The following is a 25,157-nucleotide window of genomic DNA, read 5'->3' as shown; positions in this document are numbered from 1 at the left end:
CTTCCACAAGGACATCAACTTCCGCGTTACTGCCCTCTTGTGGTTGGGATAGACTGGTGCAATCTTATTTACCACAGTTTTCAAAAATAAGTTTGTAAATGATTCAAAATGTTGGAGCTTCAATACTTCAATACTCTATAAACTTTTCACACTCAACTTGACCCCGTCACCATTTTTATGTGGAGTCAAAATCTCAATGTGTTTAGAGTCAAAAAAAACAACCGAGTGACAACAATGGAAATATTTCTATGGGCAAAAGGGGTTTGTACATTCAATATTTAACTTAGTAGCAGTTGGTACTTTTAGGGATGTGGGGTAAATAGTGACAAAACTTTACTCCTCATCCCAATTTACTTATGGTCATTGTAATTAAATATTACTATTAAATATTTATTTAATGGCAATAATCTTGGCTTAACCCACAGTAAAAGCCTGTCTATAGCAGGTAAATATACACCTCAGAGAGAACTCAGATACAGCAACATGTAGTGGATGATGTGGTTTATTTATGACAAAGTAAATTTAATGTAGTCACAGGTGAGGAGATCTCAACATGTTGTAGACTCTAGGCTTTAGTTATTTCTCTTTCACTGTCTTTCATATCGTCACTGTCCAAAGAAAAACATCTGTATCTCTGTGTTTGTGGAGTTTTTGTTTACTACATCATTTGAACACAGCTGTATAACAAAATAATCTTGGTGTTGTCTAACAGAAGAAATCAAATGGAAAGCTGAAAATTCCTTTAATTTAAAAAGTACATTCAATTTCTAATTTCTTTAAATGGAAACGAGCGGTCCACTGCTGACCCTGATCTCCCACGAAGAGGACATCTTCATTCTGGATCACACAACTTTGCAGATGATCGCCAATCAACCAGGAGCCCAGTGTAGAGCGGCTGAGTGAAGGTGGTGTGGACGGTGTGGAGGAGGGTCATTGTGTCAGAGACGCTGTAGAAGGACAGAGTTCCTGCGCCGTGATCCACATACACTCCTATTCTGGAGGAGGACGGAGCTGAAAGCTTAGTCTTAATGTTGTTGTGAACGAAAGAGAGAGAGTGAGAACACTGCAGACTCCAGGACTGATCGTTGTTTCCAAACACACACTCATTACCCCCTCCTTTCCTCCTGATCCCTTTATATGACACAGATATGAACAAAAACCATCTCTCAGCACTGCGCCACTCAACCTCCCAGTAACAGCGTCCACTCACACTCTCTTTACTCAACACCTGACACAAGCCGTCAAATCTCTCTGGATGATCAGGGTAACCCTGGATTCTATCAATGTTTCTCACCACTCTGTTATTCTCAGACAGAAGGAGGTACTGATGTGGTGTGTTGGGGTCCAGGGTCAGACGACAGAAATCTAAAAAGGGTTAAAAAAAATCAATAAATCTGTCTTTTATTCACAGAATATGAAGATATTTAAAGAAACACCTATGTGTCTGTGCTCTGCCTTCTCTCTCTAATCATATTTCTTACTGAAGATTAAAATATTAGTTTTTATTTGGGTTTATATTAATGTGTAAATATTTGTGTAAATCTCTTAGTGTGTGGAGAATGGTGGTGTATTTGTGTGAATTTTGTTTCTGTGTGTGTGTGTGTGTGTGGGTGTGGGTTTGTGTGTGTTTGTGTGTCTGTGTGTGTGTGTGTGTCAGTGTGTGTGTGTGTGTGTGTCAGTGTGTGTGTGTGTGTGTGTGTGTGAGTGTGTAGTTGTGTGTGAGTGTGTAGGTGTGTGTGTGTGTGTGTTTGTGTGTGTGTGTGTGTGTGTCAGTGTGTGTGTGTGTGTGTGTGTGTGTTTGTGTGTGTGTGTGAGTGTGTAGGTGTGTGTGTGTGTGTGTGTGTGTGTGTTTGTGTGTGTGTGTGTGTGTGTGTTTGTGTGTGTGTGTGAGTGTGTAGGTGTGTGTGTGTGTGTGTGTGTGTGTGTGTGTATGTGTGTGTGTATGTGTATCAGTGTGTGTGTGTGTGTGTGTGTGTGTGTGAGTGTGTAGTTGTGTGTGAGTGTGTGTGAGTGTGAGTGTGAGTGTGTGTGTGTGTGTGTGTGTGTTTGTGTGTGTGTGTGTGTGTGAGTGTGTAGGTGTGTGTGTGTGTGTGTGTGTGTGTGTGTGTATGTGTGTGTGTATGTGTGTGTGTGTGTGTGTATCAGTGTGTGTGTGTGTGTGTGTGTGTGTGTGTGTGTGTGTGTGTGTGTGTGTGTGTATCACATACACTGCAGGAAATCTTCTCTGGTCGTTGGCTCTGGGGGTAAAATCTGAACTGCTGCAGCTGTGGAGACAGAAATCAAATGATCCACAACAGAAAGTAGAAGTAGACGATCATCCAGAAAAAAAGAAACAGGGAACAGAGCTCCAGTAAATGTTTATGTTTTAAATCGTCAAACCGACTGAACACAGGCAAATAACCTATAGATCTTCTATTAATAAATATTTAATAAAATCTTCTCAGTAACAGCAGAGTCGAGGAGAGACAGGGGAAAGCTCCACACACTCTCTCCACTGTGTAACTCTGCTGATCTCCTGTCTTTCTTTAGTCTGTACTTGAGGAAGAACTGTGTCCGTCACTATATTTCACATAAGGGGTCTCCTCTTACCGAGCGGAGGGATTTTACTGAACTCCTCTTTGCAGAATTCCTCCAGTCGCTCTTTCAGATCAGAGAGAGATTTCCTCACTGTGTCGAATGAGAGATGTTGATTAACTCTGATTCTCGGTGAGTCCTCAGGTCCAGGAGAGACACACAGAGACTGGAAACTCTACAGAATACAGAAGGGTAAAGGAGAACAGGAATACAGATCTTTTAGAGCCTTCCTGAGCTTCAGTTCTCTATAGATCACACAGTGAGTGTTACCTGGAGGAAATGGATGTGATCGTCTGTGTGTGGAAGCTGATCCAGCTCAGTGTGTCTCCTCTTTAGATCAGAGATCTCCTGCTCCAGTTTCTCCAGGAGTTCTTCAGCTCGACTCAGTTCAGCCTTCTCCTGAGCTCTGATCAGCTCTGTCAGCTCAGAGCGCTTTTTCTCAAAGGAGCGGATCAGTTCAGTAAAGATCCTCTCACTGTCCCTCACTGCTGTCTGTGCAGAGCTCTGTTACAACACACACACACACACACACACACACACACAGATGGTACTCCACACTGTGTCTGTGTAGGGTCTGTAAGTGTCCAGCACTGAGCTCCTCACTGTCCGACTGGAGGAGAGTGGGACTGAGAGGTGGAATATCTGCTCCAGCCGCTCTCTCCTCACTACTCACCTTAAGAGCTTTCACAGCCTCTTTCACCTCCTGCAGCTTCTTCTCTTTCTCCTGGATTCTCTGCTGAGATTCCCTCTGCAAATCTTTCAGTCGACTCTGGATCAAAACAAACACTTTATGAACTGTGAGATAAGAGTAAACCATTAATTAAGAATCTGATGTTGTTTTAACAGACTTTGACACTGTGCTGTTTACTGTAAAGCCATAATTCTTACTCACACATGAAACAGAACTGATTTAAAATACTGTCTTCAGCAGGTGAAGCTCTGACCTGTTTGTTGGTTCTTTCTGTTGATACTGAGACTGTATCGTGGCCTCTGTGTTCCTCCATCGTACATAAATAACAGATACAGCTGTGGTCAGTGCGGCAGTAGACCTTCATCACTTCATCATGTAGAGAGCAGATGTTCTCTTGTAGTTTTGTAGAGGCTTTGACCAGTTTGTGTTTCTTAAAAACAGGAGACTGATAGTGAGGTTTAAGGTGAGTTTCACAATAAGATGCCACACACACCAGACAGGACTTGACGGCTTTGTGTTTCCTCCCAGTGCAGAAATCACACTCCACATCTCCAGGTCCAGCGTAACAGTGATCAGGAGAAGGAGCTTGGAGCTCTGTCTTCTTCAGTTTCTCCACCACTTCAGCCAGCATGTTGTTTCTGCATAGAACAGGCCTCGGAGTGAAGGTCTCTCTGCACTGGGGGCAGCTGTAGATCCCCGTCTGATCCTCCTGATCCCAGCAGCCATTAATACACACCTTACAGAAACTGTGTCCACAGGGAACAGTCATTGGATCCTTCAGCAGATCCAGACAGACTGGACACATGAACTGGTCCTGATCTACTGAGATACTGGCCTCTGCCATTTTCCTGCAATCGCTCACTGAGAGAGAGAGAGAGAGACAGAGAGAGAGAAAGAGAGAGAGAGAGAGAGAGTTTCAGACTGAGTTGAGTTTCGTTTTCTCTGAGAAGGAGTGGCTTCCTGATTCTGTTGTGGTTAAAGTGTCACAGAGGGAAGGAGGTGGAGAGAGGGGGAGAGAGAGAGAGGGGAGGAGACTGAAGAAAAGATCAAGGAAGAGACAGAATTAACATTGAAATGTAGCAGTAGATTAAAAAGACTCCACTTTGTAGAGAATCTGACACACTTTATAATTGCAGCATTTAAATAAACAGATATAAAAGATAAAATAAGAGAAAAATCTGTGACTGTGCTGTAGTCCTCTGTGTTTGTTTAAACAGATGTACTTTGATTAATGTAAAACTGTGGAAGCCTCTCGCTGCAGACTGTAGGAAGGAGGAGCTGGACATCTAACCCCGCCCACATCTAACCCCGCCCCCTCCTTACGTCAGACTCTACGCCCGGGTTCAGTACATTAACTGTGTCCTAAACTGTGCCCTATTCACTATGTAGTGCACTATTTTGAGGCAGTGTTCCAAAATCATTCACTAAACTCCTAAATTCGAATACGGCTCACATTCACTCCATGAGACGAACATTTCAAGGGGAAGCAGAAGTTAAATGAAGACGTACATCACCCTTATGTCGGTAAGTAAAAATAATTAGTTTGTAAGTCAGTTTCAAAACTCGTTGTTATATTGTTGTCTGTGTTTTTGCTCGATACACAAATGTCATATAATATGTAAATATATAGGAGTAGTGTCGTAGATAAATATCTTTACAGTGTGTGGTGTGGCACAGGTTTTATGTGATTGCACAGTCATCTGCTGTTTTTAGACCTGGTTGTACGTCCAGTTATGTTTATCTTCTCATTATTTTCATGAATGGTTTCAGAAATGGTTTATTATCTGGACACAGCTAACCCTAGTGCTTTTGGAGACAGAAAATGACCATTTTCAGGTTTAATGTTAGCACTTATAGGAACTGGTCAGTGTTCCTTATGAAATGTTGCTGTGAAAAACATGTTCATTATTCCTCATAACTTTCAGAGTTCTGGAGGTCGTGTTTTTGTTTTTTTACATGGTGTTCTTACTTACTGCATGTTCTGAAAGTCATAGCCAGGTTTGTACTGTCAGTGCAATTAATGCTGTCAAATTAGGCCATTTATCTTTAATAAATATTAAACAAAAAGGTCTGTTACAGCCATTTTTAGCTACAGCTGTTGTCTGTAGCGTCAGGGAATGGTGATGTTTGTGTGTCGTCCTGATGTTCAGTCAGAGTTCTGTGCTGTCTGGAGTGTCCTCAATGATGATACAAAAGAGCTGAATGTTTTTATCTTTTGCAGCTCAGTCGCAGCATGACTGGATCCTGGCCACTAGAAGTTTATCAAAAAACAAGGTACAAACCCCATCAAGATTTTTTTTCCTTCCTCACACAGTCATTGTATATCACCCATTCTTTATAAATGTCTTTTCTGACAGAACATTCCAGTCCAGATGAAGGTTGATGACTGCTCTGTTCTCAAGCTATTGGTAAGTTGTAAATGAACAGAAAACAGTGTGTTCTACTGGCACGAGATTTTAATGTAATTCAAACATTTGTGGTAAACATAATCTAGTCTTTCACATACTTTCATCAAAAACACACAATGGTCCATGGTGATTACATTCAGGTTGTTTAATGTCATCAGTTGAATGTGGTGTATGTTTCTGCCAAAGAGCGTAAGGTGGGCATGACTGGTGATCCTGCGAGGTATGACGGTGTAGTTGAATTTATAAGCGCACATGTCATTGGGTGACTGACCAGATTTAAAAAGAGTAATTTATAATATCTGATTAGCATTGTGTTAGTTTATACTAATTTCCTTCAGAAGAATTCAGCTTGTTGAGTCTGAAAGATAAAAGGAGAGTTAATGGATACCATTGACATTCACCAGAAGGTTGTGTGACTGTTCTTACAGCTGAACTGGGCATTTCAGTTTTCATTTTGCTTACTGTGCTGTAGCCTTCACAGTGAGAAGACTGGGGTTTGTTTTAAAATGATTGAACTGGAATGGATCAAGGCTCCTCCTTGGATCACCACCTTAACGTGGTGGAGGGGTTTGCGTGCCTGCGTGAGCCTAGGAGCTATGTTGTCGGGGGCAATAGCCCCTGGTAGGGTCTCCCAAGGCAAATTGGTCCTAGGTGATGGGCCAGACAAAGAGTGATCCATAAAGACAAGGATGAATAAGATAACAACGAGGACACAGCCTCCCTTGCCCGGAGCAGGGTTACCGGGGCCTCACCCTGGAGCCAGGCCTGGGGAGGGGCTCCTTGGCGAGCGCCTGGTGGCCGGACTTTCACCTATGGGGTCCGGCCGGGCTTAGCCCGAAGGAAATACATGGGTCCACTCTCCCATGGGCCCACCACCTGTGGGAGAGGTAGTAATCCGGGTCTGGTGCATTGTGGATCGGGTGGCGGTCGGGGTCGGGGGCCCTGGCGTTCTGATCCTCGGTTACTGAAACTGGCTTTTGGAACATGGAACGTAACCTCTCTGGTGGGAAAAGAGCCTGAGCTGGTGCGCGAGGTTGAGAGGTACCGGCTAGATATAGTTGGGCTCACCTCGACACACAGTATGGGCTCTGGAACCAATCTCCTTGAGAGGGGCTGGATGCTCTTTCACTCTGGAGTTGCCCAGGGTGAGAGGCGTAAGGCAGGTGTGGGCTTACTCATAGCCCCCCAGCTTAGCGCCTGTACGTTGGGGTTTACCCCAGTGGACGAGAGGGTAATTTCCCTGCGCCTTCGGGTTGGGGAAAGGGCTCTGACTGTTGTTTGTGCTTATGCACCGAACAGCAGTTCAGAGTACCATGCCTTCTTGGGGACCCTAGAGGGAGTGCTGGAGAACACTCATTCTGGGGACTCCATTGTTCTGCTGGGGGACTTCAACGCTCACGTGGGTAATGACAGTGAGACCTGGAGGGGCGTGATTGGGAGGAACGGCCCCGCTGATCTGAACCCGAGTGGTGTTCAGTTATTGGATTTCTGTGCTCGTCACAGTTTGTCCATTACGAACACCATGTTCGAACATAAGGGTGTCCACAAGTACACCTGGCATCAGGACACCCTAGGCCGCATTTCGATGATCGACTTTATAGTCGTATCATCTGACCTGCGGCCATATGTTCTGGACACTCGGGTGAAGAGAGGCGCTGAGCTGTCAACTGATCACCACCTTGTGGTGAGTTGGATCAGATGGCGGGGGAGGATGCCGGACAGACCTGGCAGGCCCAAACGTGTGCTGAGGGTTTGCTGGGAACGTTTGGCAGAGGAACCTGTCAGAAAGATCTTCAACTCCCACATCGGGAGCTTCGACTGCATCCCGGGGGAGGCTGGTGACATTGAGTCCGAGTGGGCCATGTTCCGGACCTCCATTGTTGAGGCGGCTGAACGGAGCTGTGGCTGCAAGGTTGTCGGTGCCTGTCGGGGTGGCAATCCCCGCACTCGGTGGTGGACACCCCGGGTGAGGGGGGCTATCAAGCTGAAGAAAGAGTCCTATCAAGCCTAGTTGGCTCAGGGGACTCCGGAGGCAGCCGACAGGTACCGGGGAGCCAAGCGGCTTGCGGCCTCGGCAGTCGCTGAGGCAAAAACTCGGGTGTGGGAGGAGCTCGGTGAGAACATGGAAAACGACTTTCGGTCGGCTCCAAGAAGTTTCTGGCAAACCGTCAGGCGACTCAGGAGGGGAAAGCAGTTTTCCACCAACACTGTACATGGTGGGGGTGGGGAACTGTTGACCTCGACTGGGGACGTCATCAGACGGTGGAAGGAATACTTCGAGGATCTTCTCAATCCCACCAGCATGTCTTCCGCAGAGGAAGCAGAGCTTGGGGACCCCGGGGGGGGCTCGTCTATCACTGGGGCTGAAGTGGCCAAGGTGGTAGGGAAACTCCTTGGCGGTAGGGCCCCGGGGGTGGATGAGGTTCACCCCGGGTTCCTCAAGGCTCTGGATGTTGTGGGGCGGTCCTGGTTGACACGTCTTTGCAACATCGCGTGGACATCGGGGGCAGTGCCTCTGGACTGGCAGACTGGGGTGGTGGTTCCCCTTTTCAAAAAGGGGGATCGGAGGGTGTGTTCCAACTATAGGGGGATCACACTCCTCAGCCTCCCCGGTAAGGTCTATGCGGGGGTACTGGAGAAGAGAGTCCGACTGATAGTTGAACCTCGGATCCAGGAGGAACAATGCGGATTCCGCCCCGGTCGTGGAACACAGGACCAGCTCTTTACCCTCGCTAGGATCCTGGAGGGTGCATGGGAGTTTGCTCAACCAGTCTACATGTGTTTTGTGGATCTGGAGAAGGCATTCGACCGTGTCCCTCGGGGTATTCTGTGGGGGGTGCTCAGGGAGTATGGGGTACTGGACTCTTTGTTACGAGCTATCCAGTCCCTGTACAAACAGAGCAGGAGTCTGGTTCGTATGGCTGGCAGTAAATCTGACTGGTTTCCAGTCAGAGTTGGACTCCGTCAGGGCTGCCGTTGTCACCGGTTCTGTTCATAATTTTTGTTTGGTGGTCTCAGGATTCCATGTCTGCTTTTTGCAGATGATGTGGTCTTGTTGGCTTCATCGAGCCGGGACCTCCGGCTCTTGCTGGACCAGTTTGCAGCCGAGTGTGAAGCGGTAGGGATGAGGATCAGCACCTCCAAGTCCGAGTCCATGGTACTCAGTCGGAAAAGGGTGGAGTGCTCTCTCCAGGTTGGAAGTGAGATCCTGCCTCAAGTGGAGGAGTTTAAATACCTCGGGGTCTTGTTCACGAGTGAGGGAAAGATGGAGTGTGAGATTGACAGGCGGATTGGTGCAGCGTCAGCAGTAATGCGGGCTCTGTACCGGTCCATTGGGGTGAAGAGAGAGCTGAGCAGAAAAGCAAAGCTCTCGATTTACCGTTCAATCTACGTCCCAACCCTCACCTATGGTCACGAGCTTTGGGTAGTGACCGAAAGAACGAGATCGCGGGTACAAGCGGCTGAAATGAGTTTTCTCCGCAGGATGTCTGGACTCTCCCTTAGAGACAGGGTTAGGAGCTCGGACATCCGGGAGAGACTCGGAGTGGAGCCGCTGCTCCTCCACGTCGAGAGGAGCCAGCTGAGATGGTTCGGGCATCTGGTTCGGATGCCTCCTGGACGCCTTCCTGGAGAGGTGTTCCGGGCATGTCCAACGGGGAGGAGGCCCCGGGGCAGACCAAGAACACGCTGGAGAGACTATATGTCTCGACTGGCCTGGGAACGCCTCGGTATACCCCCGGAGGAGCTAGAGTCGGTGGCTGGGGAGAGGGAGGTCTGGGTTTCTTTGCTCCGACTGCTTCCCCCGCGACCCGGACCCGGATAAGCGGTGGAAAATGGATGGATGAATGGAAATGGATGAACTGGAATGTAGGTTATATGGTCATTTTATAATGATCTGTTTTGTTTCACTAAAATTGTAAAACAATATCTACACACTTCTGTGATGTCTTTCAGAGATGCCCCTTATTGCCCTGGAGGGCATACTATTAAATGTAGTCCTGATTGTGGATGGCCAAGCTATTTTTTTTTTTTTTTTTACATTTTTTCTTAATTAAGAATCACATCTCCAAACATATAACAACAGTTTATACATGAGAAAATTGTTTAGATTCTTTTACAAAATAAATATTTAATTAAACTTTCTTTTTTCAAAATAACACAAAAATTTGGGGTGTCGTTAAATTCTGTCTTTTCTTCTTTAAATAAAAACAATGCATTAAAATAAGAATACATCAATAATAACAACATCAAATAAAGGAAGGCCATTTCAGAAAGAGATACTTTTTCCACTTCTCCCAAATTTCCCAAATTGAAGCCTAATGGAAAAACTTATTCTTTCCATTACAAAAATTTCATAAATTATATCGTACCAATTTTCAATAGAGGGAGTATTTGGCTTGAGCCATTTCGGCTACCCTCAGTATTCCAAATAAATGCTTTGATTTAGTGTTTATTATTGTTGAATGAAGAATCCCAAAAAGTACCTCCCAATTAAAAGTAATCTCTGTCTGGAAAATGTTCACTAATTCAGAATAAACCTCCCTCCAGAAAATATTTATTTTTGGACAAGATCAAAACAAATGGAAGTGGTTGGCTTCATGTGAGACACACAACCCCCAACAACTAGAAGAGCTGGTAAACCTAGATCCCTGAACAGGTGTAATAAAATATCTAATAAGGCTCTTCCATCCAAATACTCTCCATGAAAATGGACTTGTTATTTTCCATTGAAATTCACAATATTTTATCCAGATTTCCTCTTGAATACTGTTAGAATTCTTTGCCCATTTTTGGTTTATATATGTGGTACTTGTTCTTTTTTTCCTCTTGGAGGCCCTGATATATTCTAGAGATCACTTTAAGCCCAGAATCTGCTCTGTAGGTGCTTACAAACACTTTAAGTAGATGATTGTCCAAAGCTTTTTGATTCTCTTTCATGGATGTGTTTATATAGAGACGTACCTGTACAAACCTGAAAAGATCACTATTTTTAACCCAAAATTACCTTTAATAATTCTGGAAATTATTCAGTATATCTTTATTAAAGAAAGTAGAGTAAGAAGTTAAGCCTCGCTCGGCCCACCCGTTATAAGTCACATCAGACTGGTTTGGGGTAAACTCCAAGTCGTGGGCACACCATCTCAATATGTTAATCGCTTCGATTAATCCCATCCTGGTGATAACGTTTTGCCATGTTCTCAGATTTACATTTATCCATTTTTTACCTGTATCCATTAATGTTTTGATTAGGCTTTTATCCCCTAATCGTGCTTCTATTGGAACTTCCTCTTTCTCTTCAATTTCTTTCCATCTTGCTTGATAGTCTGGTTTACACCAACAGAATAAATACCTCAGTTGGGAAGATATATAATAGTCTTTGAGACAGGGAAGTGCCACCCCTCCCTTGTTTTTTGCTAATTGAAGAATTTGAAATTTTATTCTTGGTTTTTTGCCAAAAACACCGTGATATTATTTTATCACATTCATGAAATTGTTTATAATTTATTTCAACTGGAAGGGTCTGGAATAAATATAGTATTCTAGGTAAAATATTTAGTTTTATAGATTCAATTCGAGACTCAAAACTTAACATTGGAATTAGATTCCATCTTTTTATATCGTCTTTAAATTTCTTACTAAAATGATCAAAATTTTAAACAAATAAATCTTTGGAATCTTTTGGAATATTTACTCCTAAATACCTCTTGTGTTCCAAACTCCAATCCAACTGTATTTTAGTACTAATGCTTTGTCTAGGTTTGTAACTGAAACTTTTTGGGTTGTTGGTATTCAATTTATATCCTGAGATGGAGCTAGATACATCTAATAGTGACAACAGATTCAACATTGTCTGTAAATCACATAATGCTGAAAATGTACTCCATATAATGTACTCAGTGTTTACAAGGTACAATATTAATACTGAAAACAAAAAAATTACATGGTTACCAGGCATACAGTTGTACTACAAAATACACAATAATCTAACACAATATCCCAAAGAACTCACTGACATTCTCTTACACTTCCAAACAATTCTCAAACCGAGCGATCTGAGCTGCATTGGTTATAGAAATGTGTTAGAAGAAAGAAAACTGTGGTGTATAATGTGCCCTGCAGTCTGTATCTGTGCTTTAAGAATTGAGGTGAGCGGCCAGCTACAGTCCAGTTTACATGCCTTAAAAATTCTGGGGTGAGGGGCATGGCGTAACCACAAACATCGCATTGACCCTGAGACCCTGCTCATCAACACAAGCTTTTAGAAACAGCTCCATATCAGCCCTGTTTTTAAAAACAAATAAAAAGTGTTCTTTAGCCTCTGGGTCATCTCCAGAGCCTTTATGCCAACTACATATCTCGAAGCCAGTGATGTGCTTGAGTTGTGCTTAAAATGTTCTTCTGCGCCCACTTGGAGCTGTACGGCCCATTTGGAGTTGTACCGCCCGCTTGGAGCTGCCTCCGGCCTTCAGAGATGCCCTTCTCTTTGAATCTGTAATTGTACAATCATTCACATCTCATCATCATTAAAGAAAACCAAAAACCAGTCAATAAGCGTGTCCAGTCTTCAACTTTACTGCCCTCTTGTGGTTAAGGAACATTGGTGCAATCTTATTTACCACACAGTCCAATAGGTGTCACTAGTTAAATAGACATTGACATACACCAAATATCTAAATGTTTACAGACACCAGTTATCATTAGTGAATTCAGTTATTTTAATGGTCACCCATTATAGACATGGACACAGAGCTTTGTTTAATGGCCATTAACACACAGATGAATAGACTGAGACAGTCAGAGGGCTATAAAGCCCCAATCATTCATTCATTCATTCATTATCTGTAACCGCTTATCCAATTCAGGGTCGAGTCTACCTGGAATCATTGGGCGCAAGGCGGGAATACACCCTGGAGGGTGCACCAGTCCTGCACAGGGCAACACAGACACACACACACATTTACTCACACACTCACACCTACGGACACTTTTGATTCGCCAATCCACCTTCCAACGTGTGTTTTTGGACTGTGGGAGGAAACCGGAGCATGAGGAAGAAACCCACGCGGACACGTGGAGAACACACCAACTCCTCACAGAAGCCCCCATCACTGGTCTGTAACTGCAGCCAAAGGAGAACAAACCCTATATTAACACCCTTCACTTTAGAAAAAAGCATGATTCAGTGTCTACAGACTGTTGGCCATAAAGTGAACATTGGTAATTGAGTCTTTTTCTATAACACACTCCTTCACATGACTCTTAACATCATCTGTCACCTGTGTGAAAACTAGTGCAGTGCATGGCCTTTCATGGTCTGTTTATTATTTCTCAATGCTCCTGTTACAGTAAAACAAACAGAAAAATGAAACATTACAGACTGTATCTACTCTCACTCTGTGGATGTATTCATGAAGGTTCCTTTAATTTTAACAGTTTAAATTCTAAATATAAATCCCCCAAGTCTTTAACTCAGTGTTTGATTTAAAAGGAGAAAGATCTCCTAAATATTGGTGTCTAACAGAGATGAAAACCAAGAGGAGACACAGGGTCAGTGGCTGAAGTTCTCATTGTTTGCTGCATGTTGTGAGCACAGTGAACACTGACAGATGATGAATATGAATAAAGAATGATATCTGTTTATTTTGTAGCTAATCAGAGCATTAGGACTCTGGGGCACACAAGACAAGACTGTACTCTTAAACACACTTCAATTTAAAATACTGAGGCTTAACCCACAGTAAGACTCTGTCTGTAGCAGGTTTAAGAGAAACCTCAGAGAGAACTCACATACAGCAACATGTAGCAGGGGATGAGTGATTTATCAACAACAAAGAAAATGAATTTAATTTAATCACAGGTGAGATGTTCACAACACGTTTTAAACTCTCTGCTTTAGTTACTTCATGAGAAACATAATCTCACTGTCAGGCTTTGTAAACAAGAGAGACGCTCGCGGGTGTTTAGCAGGAAGAGATTTACTTCAAGGATGTGCAAAGCACACCGTAAAGAGAAGGCAAACACAGCAAAAGGGACAATCCAAAGAATAGTGAGGTACAGGCTGAGGTCAAAAACACAGAGTCGAGAAGAACGTAAGGTAAGGTCATACACGGTTTGGCTTTCATTCATAAGGTTCGCTCGGTATGTAACAGGAAAGGTTAGCAATACTTCGCAAATGGTAAATGCAACAGTCCGGGTTTATATAGTCAGTGAGTGATTATGACTAAAACAAAACAGCTGTGAGTTAAAACTCAGGTGACCCGGAGCGCACGAGAGAGTTCCTATTGGTTATTGGAGTCATGTGACCATCAGCCGAATCATGGGAAGTGAAGTCTTCTGAGTCATTCCCAGACTCAAGTGGTACTGCGTCCTGAACTGAGGGAGGAAGCAAGACGTCCGCAGAGACAGGCGTGACAGTACCCCCCCCCCCCAAGGAGTCCGGCGCAGTCGGAGGACGAGGTCGACCAGGACGACTCGCACCGGAACGAGCAGGTAAGCCCCCTGAACCACCTGAGTCAAGAAAGCGTTGACCGGAAGAACTCCTCCCAGGACGACCCCCAGAACGTCGAGCAGTAGGAACCCTGCCCGTGCCAAGTGGTTGAGACCTGGGGCGTCCTCTAGGACGAGAGGCTGGTTTATCAGGATGGAGAGGGTGGAACTCTAACACCAAGGCAGGATCCAGAACATCATGGGCAGGAACCCAACTCCTCTCCTCCGGACCATAACCCTCCCAGTCTACCAGGTATTCCAGTTGACCACTCCTCCTCCTGGAGTCCAGCAACCCACGAACCTGGTACACCGGGACTCCATCCGCAACCACCGGAGGCGGAGGTGCCTCGCCTGGTGTCACCTCGTCCAAAGGACCTGGAACCACAGGCTTTAAAAGGGATACATGAAAAGACCTTGAAACTTTATACTGTTTGGGTAAGTCCAACTTATATGTAACAGCATTAATCCTTTCCATAACCTTAAATGGACCAATATATTTAGGAGTCAGTTTCTTACAACCCCCTTCAGATCTGAAGTCCCGTGTTGAAAGCCAGACCCGATCTCCAGGCTGATAGAGTGGAGTATCATTTCTATGGTGATCAGCAAAGTTCTTATATCTGTTTAGTACCCTTTCAATGTGTTGATGAGTAGATTCCCATACCTCTTCACTCCTTTTCATCCAGCTGTCTACAGCTGGGACTTCGGTAGTCACCGCTGTCCAGGGCATGATAGGGGGTTGATAACCCAAAATACATTCAAATGGAGTGATACCCGTTGTGGAATTTACCAGGGAATTCTGTGCCATTTCAGCCCAGGGGAGAAAACGAGCCCATTCTAACTGGTTCTTGTGGCAATATAATCTAAGGAATTTACCCAGTTCCTGGTTCACTCTTTCACATTGTCCATTGGACTGAGGATGATAACCAGAGGTTAAACTTACATTGACCCCCAGATGTTCAAAGAATGCTGCCCACACCTGGGAAGTAAATTGTGGACCTCGGTTTCAAATGCTGTAGGTATCTGAGAAAATGGAATAAATCTCACAGCTCTAGAGAATCTATCTACCACCGTTAAGACGGTGGTGAATTGTTGTGAAAGAGGTAAATCGGTAACAAAGTCAACTGCTATGTGAGACCATGGGCGGTTAGGAACAGGTAATGGATGCAATTTTCCAGCAGGCAAAGTCTTTGGGGTCTTGCATTGTGCGCAAACTGTACAAGACACAACAACACAGTGAATATCCACTGACATGTTCTCCCACCAATACCTAGCTTTTACTAATTCCTGAGTACGTGTCTCACCTGGGTGGCCAGAGGTAAGTGAAGAATGAGCCCAAGTGATTAAATAGTCTCTGAATTCCGTAGGGACATATTTTTTGTTGACGGGGCACTGAGAGGGAATGCTCATGGTTTCTAAAGCCTTATCAATTTTATCATCAATTTCCCATCTAACTGCAGCTACTACCACCCCGGGTGACAGTATCTCCTCTGTTTGCTTCTCCAAGTCTTCTTCCATAACAAACTGCATAGACAGAGTATCAGCTTTAGTGTTACGCGAACCCGGGCGGTATGTAATGTTAAATTGAAAACGCGAAAAGAAAAGTGACCAACGAGCTTGACGGGGATTGAGTCTTTTCGCATTACGTAAGTATTCTAGATTTTTATGATCAGTTAAAACTAAGAATGGATGTAGTGCCCCTTCCAACCAGTGACGCCACTCCTCGAGAGCCAGTTTAATGGCTAATAATTCCCTGTCCCCTATACCATAGTTTCTCTCTGTAGACGTTAATTTGTGGGAATAAAAGGCTACGGGATGTAGTTTCTTAGTAAAATCTGAATGTTGGGAGAGAACCGCTCCAATACCTACATCAGAAGCATCTACTTCCACAACGAAAGGCATCTTCGGATTAGGGTGATGAAGAATTGGTGCTGTAGTAAAAGCCTCTTTAAGTCTTTGGAACGCAGCGTCAGCTGAACTGTTCCACTGGAGTTTTCTAGGGGACCCTTTAAGTAATGAAGTCAAAGGAGCAGCTAGTGTGCTATAATCTCTAATAAAGCGGCGGTAGAAATTAGCGAACCCCAAAAATCGTTGAAGACCCTTTATAGTAGTGGGAACTGGCCAGTTAATAACAGCGTCTACTTTGTTGTCGTCCATAACTACCCCTTGATTACTAATTATATATCCCAAGAAAAAGATTCTTGGTACATGGAACTCACATTTCTCTCCTTTCACATATAATTGATTGTCTAGCAATCTATGGAGAACTTGACGGACCTGTTGAACATGAGTCTTAAGGTCTGGTGAATAAATTAAAATATCGTCTAAATATGCAATCACAAATTTTCCCAGCATATCTCTCAGTACATCGTTGATAAAAGACTGGAAGACAGAAGGCGCTATTGCCAAACCAAAAGGCATCACTAGGTATTCATAATGTCCATTACAAGTTGAAAAAGCGGTCTTCCATTCATCTCCCTCCTCGATTCTTATCAGATTATAAGCGCTACGGAGGTCTAATTTAGTAAAAACCTTTGCTCCCCTAATCTGTTCCAAGGCTTCAGGCACTAATGGTAATGGGTATGGAAATCTTTTGGTTATTTGATTTAGGCCTCTATAGTCGATGCATGGTCTTAAACCCCCATCTTTCTTCTCAACAAAGAAGAATCCCGCCGATACTGGTGAAGTGGAAGGACGAATGAAACCCTGTTGTAACGCTTCCTTTATGTAATCTTCCATTGCTTGGTTTTCGGTTTGTGTGAGAGGATAAATCCGAGCCTTAGGTAGATTAGCTCCCTCTATGAGGTCTATAGCACAGTCGTAGGAACGATGTGGAGGAAGTGACATGGCCTTTAACTTGCTGAACACTTCAATAATATCTCTATACTCATGAGGAATATCACATCGTGTACTAGTATCAGGGCTCTCAATAGAGGTTGAATGAATATTGATTTGTGGTCTTGACAGACAATGCTTGAAACAGTGTGGAGACCAAGACAAAACCTCCTTTTCCGACCAAGAGATAACTGGATTATGTTTCATTAACCATGGCAAACCCAAAATAACAGGATAGTCTGAAGAGTCTATAACAAATAAACTGATTTTTTCTTTGTGCAGAGCACTGGTCTCTAACAGGACAGGAGCAGTCATTTGAGAAACCAAACCAGTTCCTAGGGGGTCTCCATCAATAGCTGATAGTTGTAGGGATCTTTCCAGAGAAAAAACAGGAATCTTCAACTCCTTCACCACAGCCACAGTTATGAAGTTTCCTTCTGCTCCCGAATCAATCAAGGCTGAAAACATAGGAGAACAAGCCTGAGAGCAGTGAATAGTCACTGGAAGAGTGAAGGACCTCGAAACAAGCCCCTTTGTGATGGTACTCACCAAATTAGTCTGTGGAGGCGTCTCGCGCTTTCCAGGGTGAGGTGCCTGATATTTGCGTGGACGAGCCGGACACTGACGTAGAACGTGATCAGCTGCGCCGCAATACATGCATAAACCTTTGTGTTGACGGTGAAGCCTTTCTTCTGTTGTAAGACGCGACGAATCACATTGCATGGGAGTAGGATACTCGGATGCCTGATGAATGAAAGAAGCAGGTGCAGGAAACGCCCTGTTGCGATGTTGCCGCAGGATAGGAATGTGGGTGCCCTGGGATGTCTTTCCAATATTGCGAGGTTTACGAGTACTTAAAAGATGGTCGAGACGAATAGCCAAGTCGAATAATCCCTCCAGTGTGAGATTTTCGTCCCTACAGGCTAACTCCGACTGGATGTCCCCGTTAAGTCCGTTGCGAAACACAATGAGTAATGCGGGTTCATTCCAGCCACTACCAGCAGTGAGAATACGGAACTCTAATACATAATCTGCCACGGATCTGATGCCCTGACGAATTTTAGCGATTATTTCGCCATTAGATCTCCCCTCATTAGGACGATCAAAAACAGTTTTAAAGTCTTTTTCAAATCGATCGTAAGAGAGACTCTGTACATTAGGCCAAACGGCCGTAGCCCAATCAAGGGCTTTACCAGTCAACCGAGATACTAAAAATGATATCCGAGCGAAATCAGAGCATGGAGGGGAGCTATTAAAATATAACGAGCACTGCAACAAAAACCCCTTACATTTGTCCATAGAACCATCATATTTCTCCGGTTTACTCATGCTATAGGGAGATGATGGAACAGAAGAAGGTGTAACTTCATTCGAGGTTGATGGAGGTTCGAGCAAAGGGGCAAGAGGTCGCTGGTGAACAAGACCTTTTAAATGTTCAGAAATAACCGCCATTTGCTCTTGTTGCTGACTCTGCTGTTGCCTCAATAGAGTTACAGACTCAGATAATTGCTGCAATATAGAGTGATGCTCTCCTAACAACTGTCCTTGGTTACCGATAGCAGTTGTTAAGTCACCAGAACCCGCCGTCTGCATTTTAAAGGCGAAGTATTCTGTCAGGCTTTGTAAACAAGAGAGACGCTCGCGGGTGTTTAGCAGGAAGAGATTTACTTCAAGGATGTGCAAAGCACACCGTAAAGAGAAGGCAAACACAGCAAAAGGGACAATCCAAAGAATAGTGAGGTACAGGCTGAGGTCAAAAACACAATGTACTAAACAATAGCAGTCCGGATCCAAAAACACAGAGTCAAGAAGAACGTAAGGTAAGGTCATACACGGTTTGGCTTTCATTCATAAGGTTCACTCGGTATGTAACAGGAAAGGTTAGCAATACTTCGCAAATGGTAAATGCAACAGTCCGGGTTTATATAGTCAGTGAGTGATTATGACTAAAACAAAACAGCTGTGAGTTAAAACTCAGGTGACCTGGAGCGCACGAGAGAGTTCCTATTGGTTATTGGAGTCATGTGACCATCAGTTGAATCATGGGAAGTGAAGTCTTCTGAGTCATTCCCAGACTCAAGTGGTACTGCGTCCTGAACTGAGGGAGGAAGCGAGACGTCCGCAGAGACAGGCGTGACACTCACCTAATAAACCTCTTACAAAGACTTTAGTTATTATATTATAGAGGATAAAAAAGACCATCCTGGGCCGTATAAGCAAGTAAACATGGTGGAAATCAACACAGAGGGAATCATGATAACATTTCTACCACTGGACTGCAACAAAAATGAAAGGCTTGACAACATTTGTCCAGTTATAAAAGTGAAGAGAAATTACACCATCCTTTAAATACAAACTAGCGGTCCACTGCTGACCTTGATCTCCCACGAAGAGGACATCTTCATTCTGGATCACAGAACTTTGCAGATGATTCCAAACCAACCCAGAACCCAGCGTAGAGCGGCTGAGTGAAGGTGGTGTGGACGGTGTGTAGGAGGATCATTGTGTCATTGTGCCTATTCTGGAGGAGGATGGGGCTGAGATCTCAGTCTCAATGTTGTTGTGAAAGAAAGAAAGAGAGTCAGAACACTGCAGACTCCAGGAATGATCGTTATGTCCAAACTTACAACCATTACCCCCTCCTTTCCTACTGCTCTTTGTATATGACACTGGTATGAACACTGCATATCCCTCATCACTGCTCCACTCAACCTCCCAGTAACAGCGTCCACTCAAACTCTCTTTACTCAACTCCATCCGTCAAATCTCTCTGGATGATCAGGGTAAACCTGGACTCTCCCACTGTGTCTCACCACTCTGTTCTTCTCAGACAGAACGAATCACTGATGTGCTGTGTTAGGGGCCAGGGTCAGATGACAAATCTAAAAAGGGTTAAAATATATATATGTATTATATTCACAGAAAATGAACAAGTTTAAAGAAATTATTGTGTCTGTACTCTCCCTCCTCATTTCTGTAATTGCTACTAAATGAGCATCAAGAGAAAACCAGTCTGTTTCTTTTTTAAATTTCAAATTTTTGCTGTGTGTGTGTGTGTGTGTGTGTGTGTATCACATACACTGGGGGTAAAATCTGAACTGCTGCAGCTGTGGAGACACAGAAACCAAATGATCCACAACAGAAAGAAAGAAGAAGACATTTATCCAGAAAAAAGAAACAGGGAACAGAGTTCCAGCGAATGTTTATGTTTTGAATCATCAAACCAACTGAACACAGGCAGATATCCTCTAGATCTTCTATTAATAAATATGAAAAAAAGCTTCTCAGTGTCAGCAGAGTCAAGGAGAAAATAAGATGTTCTTTTTTCGAGGTCAAGCCTGGTCTTATAGGTAGGGATGGTATCCACCCCATATGGGAGGGTGTTGCCTTACTTTCATGCAGCATAGCACATAGTCTTTTAGTTAGTCAGCAGAGTAGTGTAAACAGCTGCTGACAATCCAGAGCTGGGACCAGGCCGCAGACAGACAGGCTAAACTGATCGTTTGTGAACTGCCTTGAGGCGTCACCTAGGTTCAACTTTATTGAGACTGTGTCTTTCCCCCGAATTAAATGTAAAAGTAGAAAAACAAAATCAGCCTGTTTCAGCAACCTAATCAATATTAAATAATACACATATGATAGCAGCAACCTCAGAACTAAAATTTGGGTTATTCAACATAAGATCACTAAACTCAAAAGCAGTCATCGTAAATGATATCATAAGTGATCATAAATTCAACGTTTTCTGTCTCACAGAAACAGGGGTTAGACCAAATGAAAATTCAGCACTAAATGGGCCACCCCCTAGACTATAATTATGTACATAGCCCAAGATTATCAGGCAAAGGAGGTGGAATATGGGTAATTTACTAAAATACCCTAAACATTAGTCTTTAACAATATGACACATTCACTTCTTTTGAGGCTCTCTCCACCTTTATTAGAAATCCGGTCACAAAAAAGGACACATTTTTATTATGTGACATTTACAGACCACCAGGGCCTTACTCAGAAATTCTGAAAGAATTCAGTGATTTCTCTGTAAACCTAGCTGTGTGCAATCATTCATTCATTCATTCATTCATTATCTGTAACCGCTTATCCAGTTCAGGGTCGCAGTCGGTCCAGAGCCTACCTGGAATCATTGGGCGCAAGGCGGGAATACACCCTGGAGGGGGCGCCAGTCCTTCACAGGGCAACACAGACACACACACACACACACACACACTCACACTCACACGTATGGACACTTTTGAGTCATTGTAAATTATATCATAAGTGATCATAAATTTGATGTTTTCTATCTCACAGAAACATGGGTTAGACCAAATGAAAATTCAGCACTAAATGAAGCCACCCCCATAGGCTATAATTATGTACATAGCCCAAGATTATCAGGCAAAGGAGGTGGAGTATGTGTAATTTACTAAAATCACACTTTAGACTTAGTTTTGACACTAGGTCTGAACATAGACAAAATTAATGTCGTACTGCAAACCTCAGCAATCTCCGACCATTACCTGATTTCCTATGAGCTATGTCTTAGCCATAATATATGTAAGTCCCCTCGCTATTCTACAAAGCATTTAATAAAACCATCTACTGCCCTACAGTTTATAGAAAATCTCCCAGAACTATCAACCCCAGTTCCCACTCCATCAGACCCAATGGAGCTAGATGTACTAACTGAATACTTAGAAAATACCTGTTGATCTACTTTAGAAAATGTAGCACCACTTAAAAGAAAAAGTATGAGACAGAAAAAGCTCACCCCATGGTACAATGATAAAACCCATAGTTTAAAATAAACATCACAGAAACTAGAACGGAAATGGTGATTATCCAAGCTGGAAGTGTTCCACTCTGCCTGGAAGGACAGCCTTAAGCAGTACAGAAATACCTTCACTAAAGCTCACTCAGCATATCTGGCCTCACTGTTCTCCAATAATAACAATAATCCTAGAGTAATTTTAGTGTGTTTTCCGGAACTACAAAAAAGTCAGGCAGGTTCTGAACAACTAATTCGGGCAACTCTCACCAGTGAAGATTTTAAGGACCTTTTTAATAATAAAATTGAGAATATTAGACAACAAACTCAAGCCACAGTATTAACTCCGACCTGGCTGCCACCTGATGTGAGTGATACAAAACATAATGTAATTGAAGACTTGACACCTTTTACCAGTTAGAACTAGAGATGTCACACCTTGCTCACTGGTGAGGGTAGTGTGTCCCAACAAGGTTATGTGTTAAGAAAATAAATAACTATAAATTAATTAAATGATGGCAAACCACAATAGCACCTTCAGTGCAAGGGTGCTTTATTTAGTGAAATGTAAAAAGAAGGGAAAAAAATGGAGAAAAAAAAGAAAAAAAAACTAGTTACAAATTACATACAGGGGATAAGAGCGAAAAATATTTTCCCTTCCAATATGACAATAATTTCTCAGCACAACTATTCAGCCAACTCTCCAACCTTCACTCCCCACTTCTGTCCTCAAAATGAGTCCTTATATAGATATTAGTGGCTTAACTAATTTAGTATGTACCACTCCTCCTCTTCTACAGGGGGAGACAGCTACAATCAAAGGATAATACAAAAATACAAAAAAAAAACAAAAAAAAAACATGCAATTGTACTCTGCAAAACCCTTGTTCAAAAAGTGACTACTTGATACTAATCAAACTACACACATCATGAACAAGGTTAAATCTAAAATTAAAATAAAAGAAAAATATTTCCAATCATACAACCCCCCCAATCAAATGGACCAACCCAACCTGGCTCCAACAGGCAGGTCTGAATTTGCTCAGGCACTATTTAAGGACATCTAAAACTCAGTTTGGGCCTTTTTTTGAACAGGAAGGTGCAGTAAGTCCTATGTAAGTATGAAATATCTCAGTTTTACAGCTAAGTAGTATATTTTAACTGAAAGGGAGAGATTGTTTACCAAGCTAGCAATATGGATGTAAAATTGAAAAAGAATAATGTGTGTGGGCTACTGGGAGATAAAACAGGGACAGAAAGGGCTATGAGGAATAAGAGGGGAACAGAAATATTTATCTAGTGGTCATATATTGTCCGTTCTGTCACAGAAGATAATCACCTCTGCAAACTGTACAACTTGTACACTTTGATGCAATTCCCACAAAATTACTCAAAGAAGTACTACCAGCTATTATCAATCCTCTTTTAACTATAGTAAACTCATCCCTTAGCCTGGGCCATGTACCCAAAGCTTTTAAACTAGCAGTTATTAAACCTATGATCAAGAAACCAAGTCTTGATGCTAGCACACTGTCTAATTACAGGCCTATTTCTAATCTGCCATTTCTATCCAAGATCTTAGAAAAAGCTGTGGCCCAACAACTTAGTTCATATCTACATAAGAATCATATATATGAAAAATTCTAATCTGGATTCAGGCCACATCATAGTACAGAGATAGCTCTAGTCAAGATAACAAACGATCTTCTTCTTGCTTCTGATCAAGGCCACGTATCCCTGTTGGTGCTTCTTGACCTCAGCACAGCTTTCGATACAATAGACCACAATATTCTCTTAGAAAAAGTTAGAAAACATTATGGTTCAAATCTTACTTAACGGAACATTATCAATTCGTAAAAGTAAACAATTTAACTTCAGATTATTCTAAAGTAAGATTTGGAATTCCACAAGGCTCTATTTTAGGACCGTTATTATTTACATTATACATGTCACCGCTAGGCACAGTTATAAGAATCCATGACATTAACTTTCACTGTTATGCAGATGACACGCAATTGTATATTTCAGCCAAGCCCAATGACAAACACAGATTAAAAAAAATAGAGGACTGTGTAAACGATGTGAAAGGCTGGATGTTGTAACTTCCTCCTTCTAAACAGCAACAAAACAGAAGTCCTGCTTTTGGGTCCAAATGTGGCAAGAAATAAATTATCAGATTTAATTTTAAATCTCGCTGACTTTCCAGTTAAACCTAGTTCAGCAGCAAAAAATCTTGGTGTCATAATTGAACCTGATTTATCATTTGATCAACACACAGGCAGTTATCACTAGGACAGCTTTTTTACATCTTCACAACATCGACAAGATTAGAAATGCCTTATCCCTGCAGGACACAGAAACATTAGCACATGCCTTTATTACTTCAAGGTTTGACTATTGTAACACACTATTGTCAGGATGCAGCAGCAGAAATTTAAGAAAACTTCAACTAGTTCAAAATGCTGCAGCCAAGGTCCTCACTAAAACTAGAAAATTTGAACATATCAGTCCAGTTCTATCATCACCTCATTGGCTGCGTTTTAATTTCCGCATCGATTACAATATTTTGTTATTAACAATTAATAAAGCTCTATATGGGTTCGCTCCTGAATACCTTCACGATATCGGCACTGGATCTGAGATATGCTCGAGTCACCAATACACATACACATACACATACACATACACAGTCACACTCACTAAGTCACTCACTCTACAGAGAACTCCTATTGACCATAGAGTGGACAAATATAGGCTGGCATTTCTTTCCAGAGGCTGTACATTCACTCACACACTCACCCTCAAAAAACTTCACACACTCACCTGTAAAGACTTTCACACATTCACCCAGTCACTCACCCACTCACACATGGTGGACTGCGAACAGTAGCTCCACCTACAAACATGTGTTTGGACTGTGGGAGGAAACCGGAGCCCCCCGGAGTAAACCCACACACACTGAGAGAATACACCATCATCACAGTTCAACACGCTCCAAAGAGAACACAAAAAGCCCAGTTTATCACTTATTAATCAGAATGGTTCTAAGTGATGGGGGAGAGTTGGGGCAAATTCCCACATCCAGACCTCCTGGAATCCCAGCATCACTCAACTGAATACTGATTACAATATTAACATAAGAATTAGCGTTTTGCCTCTGAATAAATTAAATCAGTTTGTATTTGCTTTTCTGAGGCTGGTGATGCACTGAGGTCAGCTGTTAAAACAACACTAGGTACAATTTGGTACTTTTTGGTCCTGGGCTCCCCTACAGTTACAGACTGTGTAATTCACTTTTACAACACTGATCTCAATCAAGGGGGAGGGGGAAGGGGGTGGTGTGGTGTCCTAAACTCCTTCAAAAGTTACATAGTGCAGTTTCTGCAGTGCTGAGCCT

General features: G+C 42.9%; 1 protein-coding gene across 1 annotated transcript; it reads right to left on the bottom strand.

Annotated features, from left to right (window-relative positions):
- Window positions 1-492: 492 nt before the first annotated feature.
- On the bottom strand, window positions 493-5,296 carry LOC136701861 (tripartite motif-containing protein 16-like). Its single transcript, XM_066676615.1, has 7 exons — window positions 5,239-5,296; window positions 3,519-4,126; window positions 3,248-3,343; window positions 2,845-3,078; window positions 2,590-2,749; window positions 2,208-2,264; window positions 493-1,365 (listed from the first exon to the last, which is right to left on the bottom strand). The coding sequence occupies exons 1-7, from the start codon at window positions 5,255-5,257 to the stop codon at window positions 833-835; spliced, it is 1,707 nt and encodes a 568-aa protein (XP_066532712.1). The 5' UTR covers window positions 5,258-5,296; the 3' UTR covers window positions 493-832.
- Between the last annotated feature and the right edge of the window lie 19,861 nt (window positions 5,297-25,157).

The sequence above is a fragment of the Hoplias malabaricus genome, chromosome 7 (genome assembly GCF_029633855.1).
Source record: "Hoplias malabaricus isolate fHopMal1 chromosome 7, fHopMal1.hap1, whole genome shotgun sequence".
Taxonomy (NCBI): domain Eukaryota; kingdom Metazoa; phylum Chordata; class Actinopteri; order Characiformes; family Erythrinidae; genus Hoplias; species Hoplias malabaricus.
This window is presented reverse-complemented; position numbering and strand designations above follow the sequence as displayed.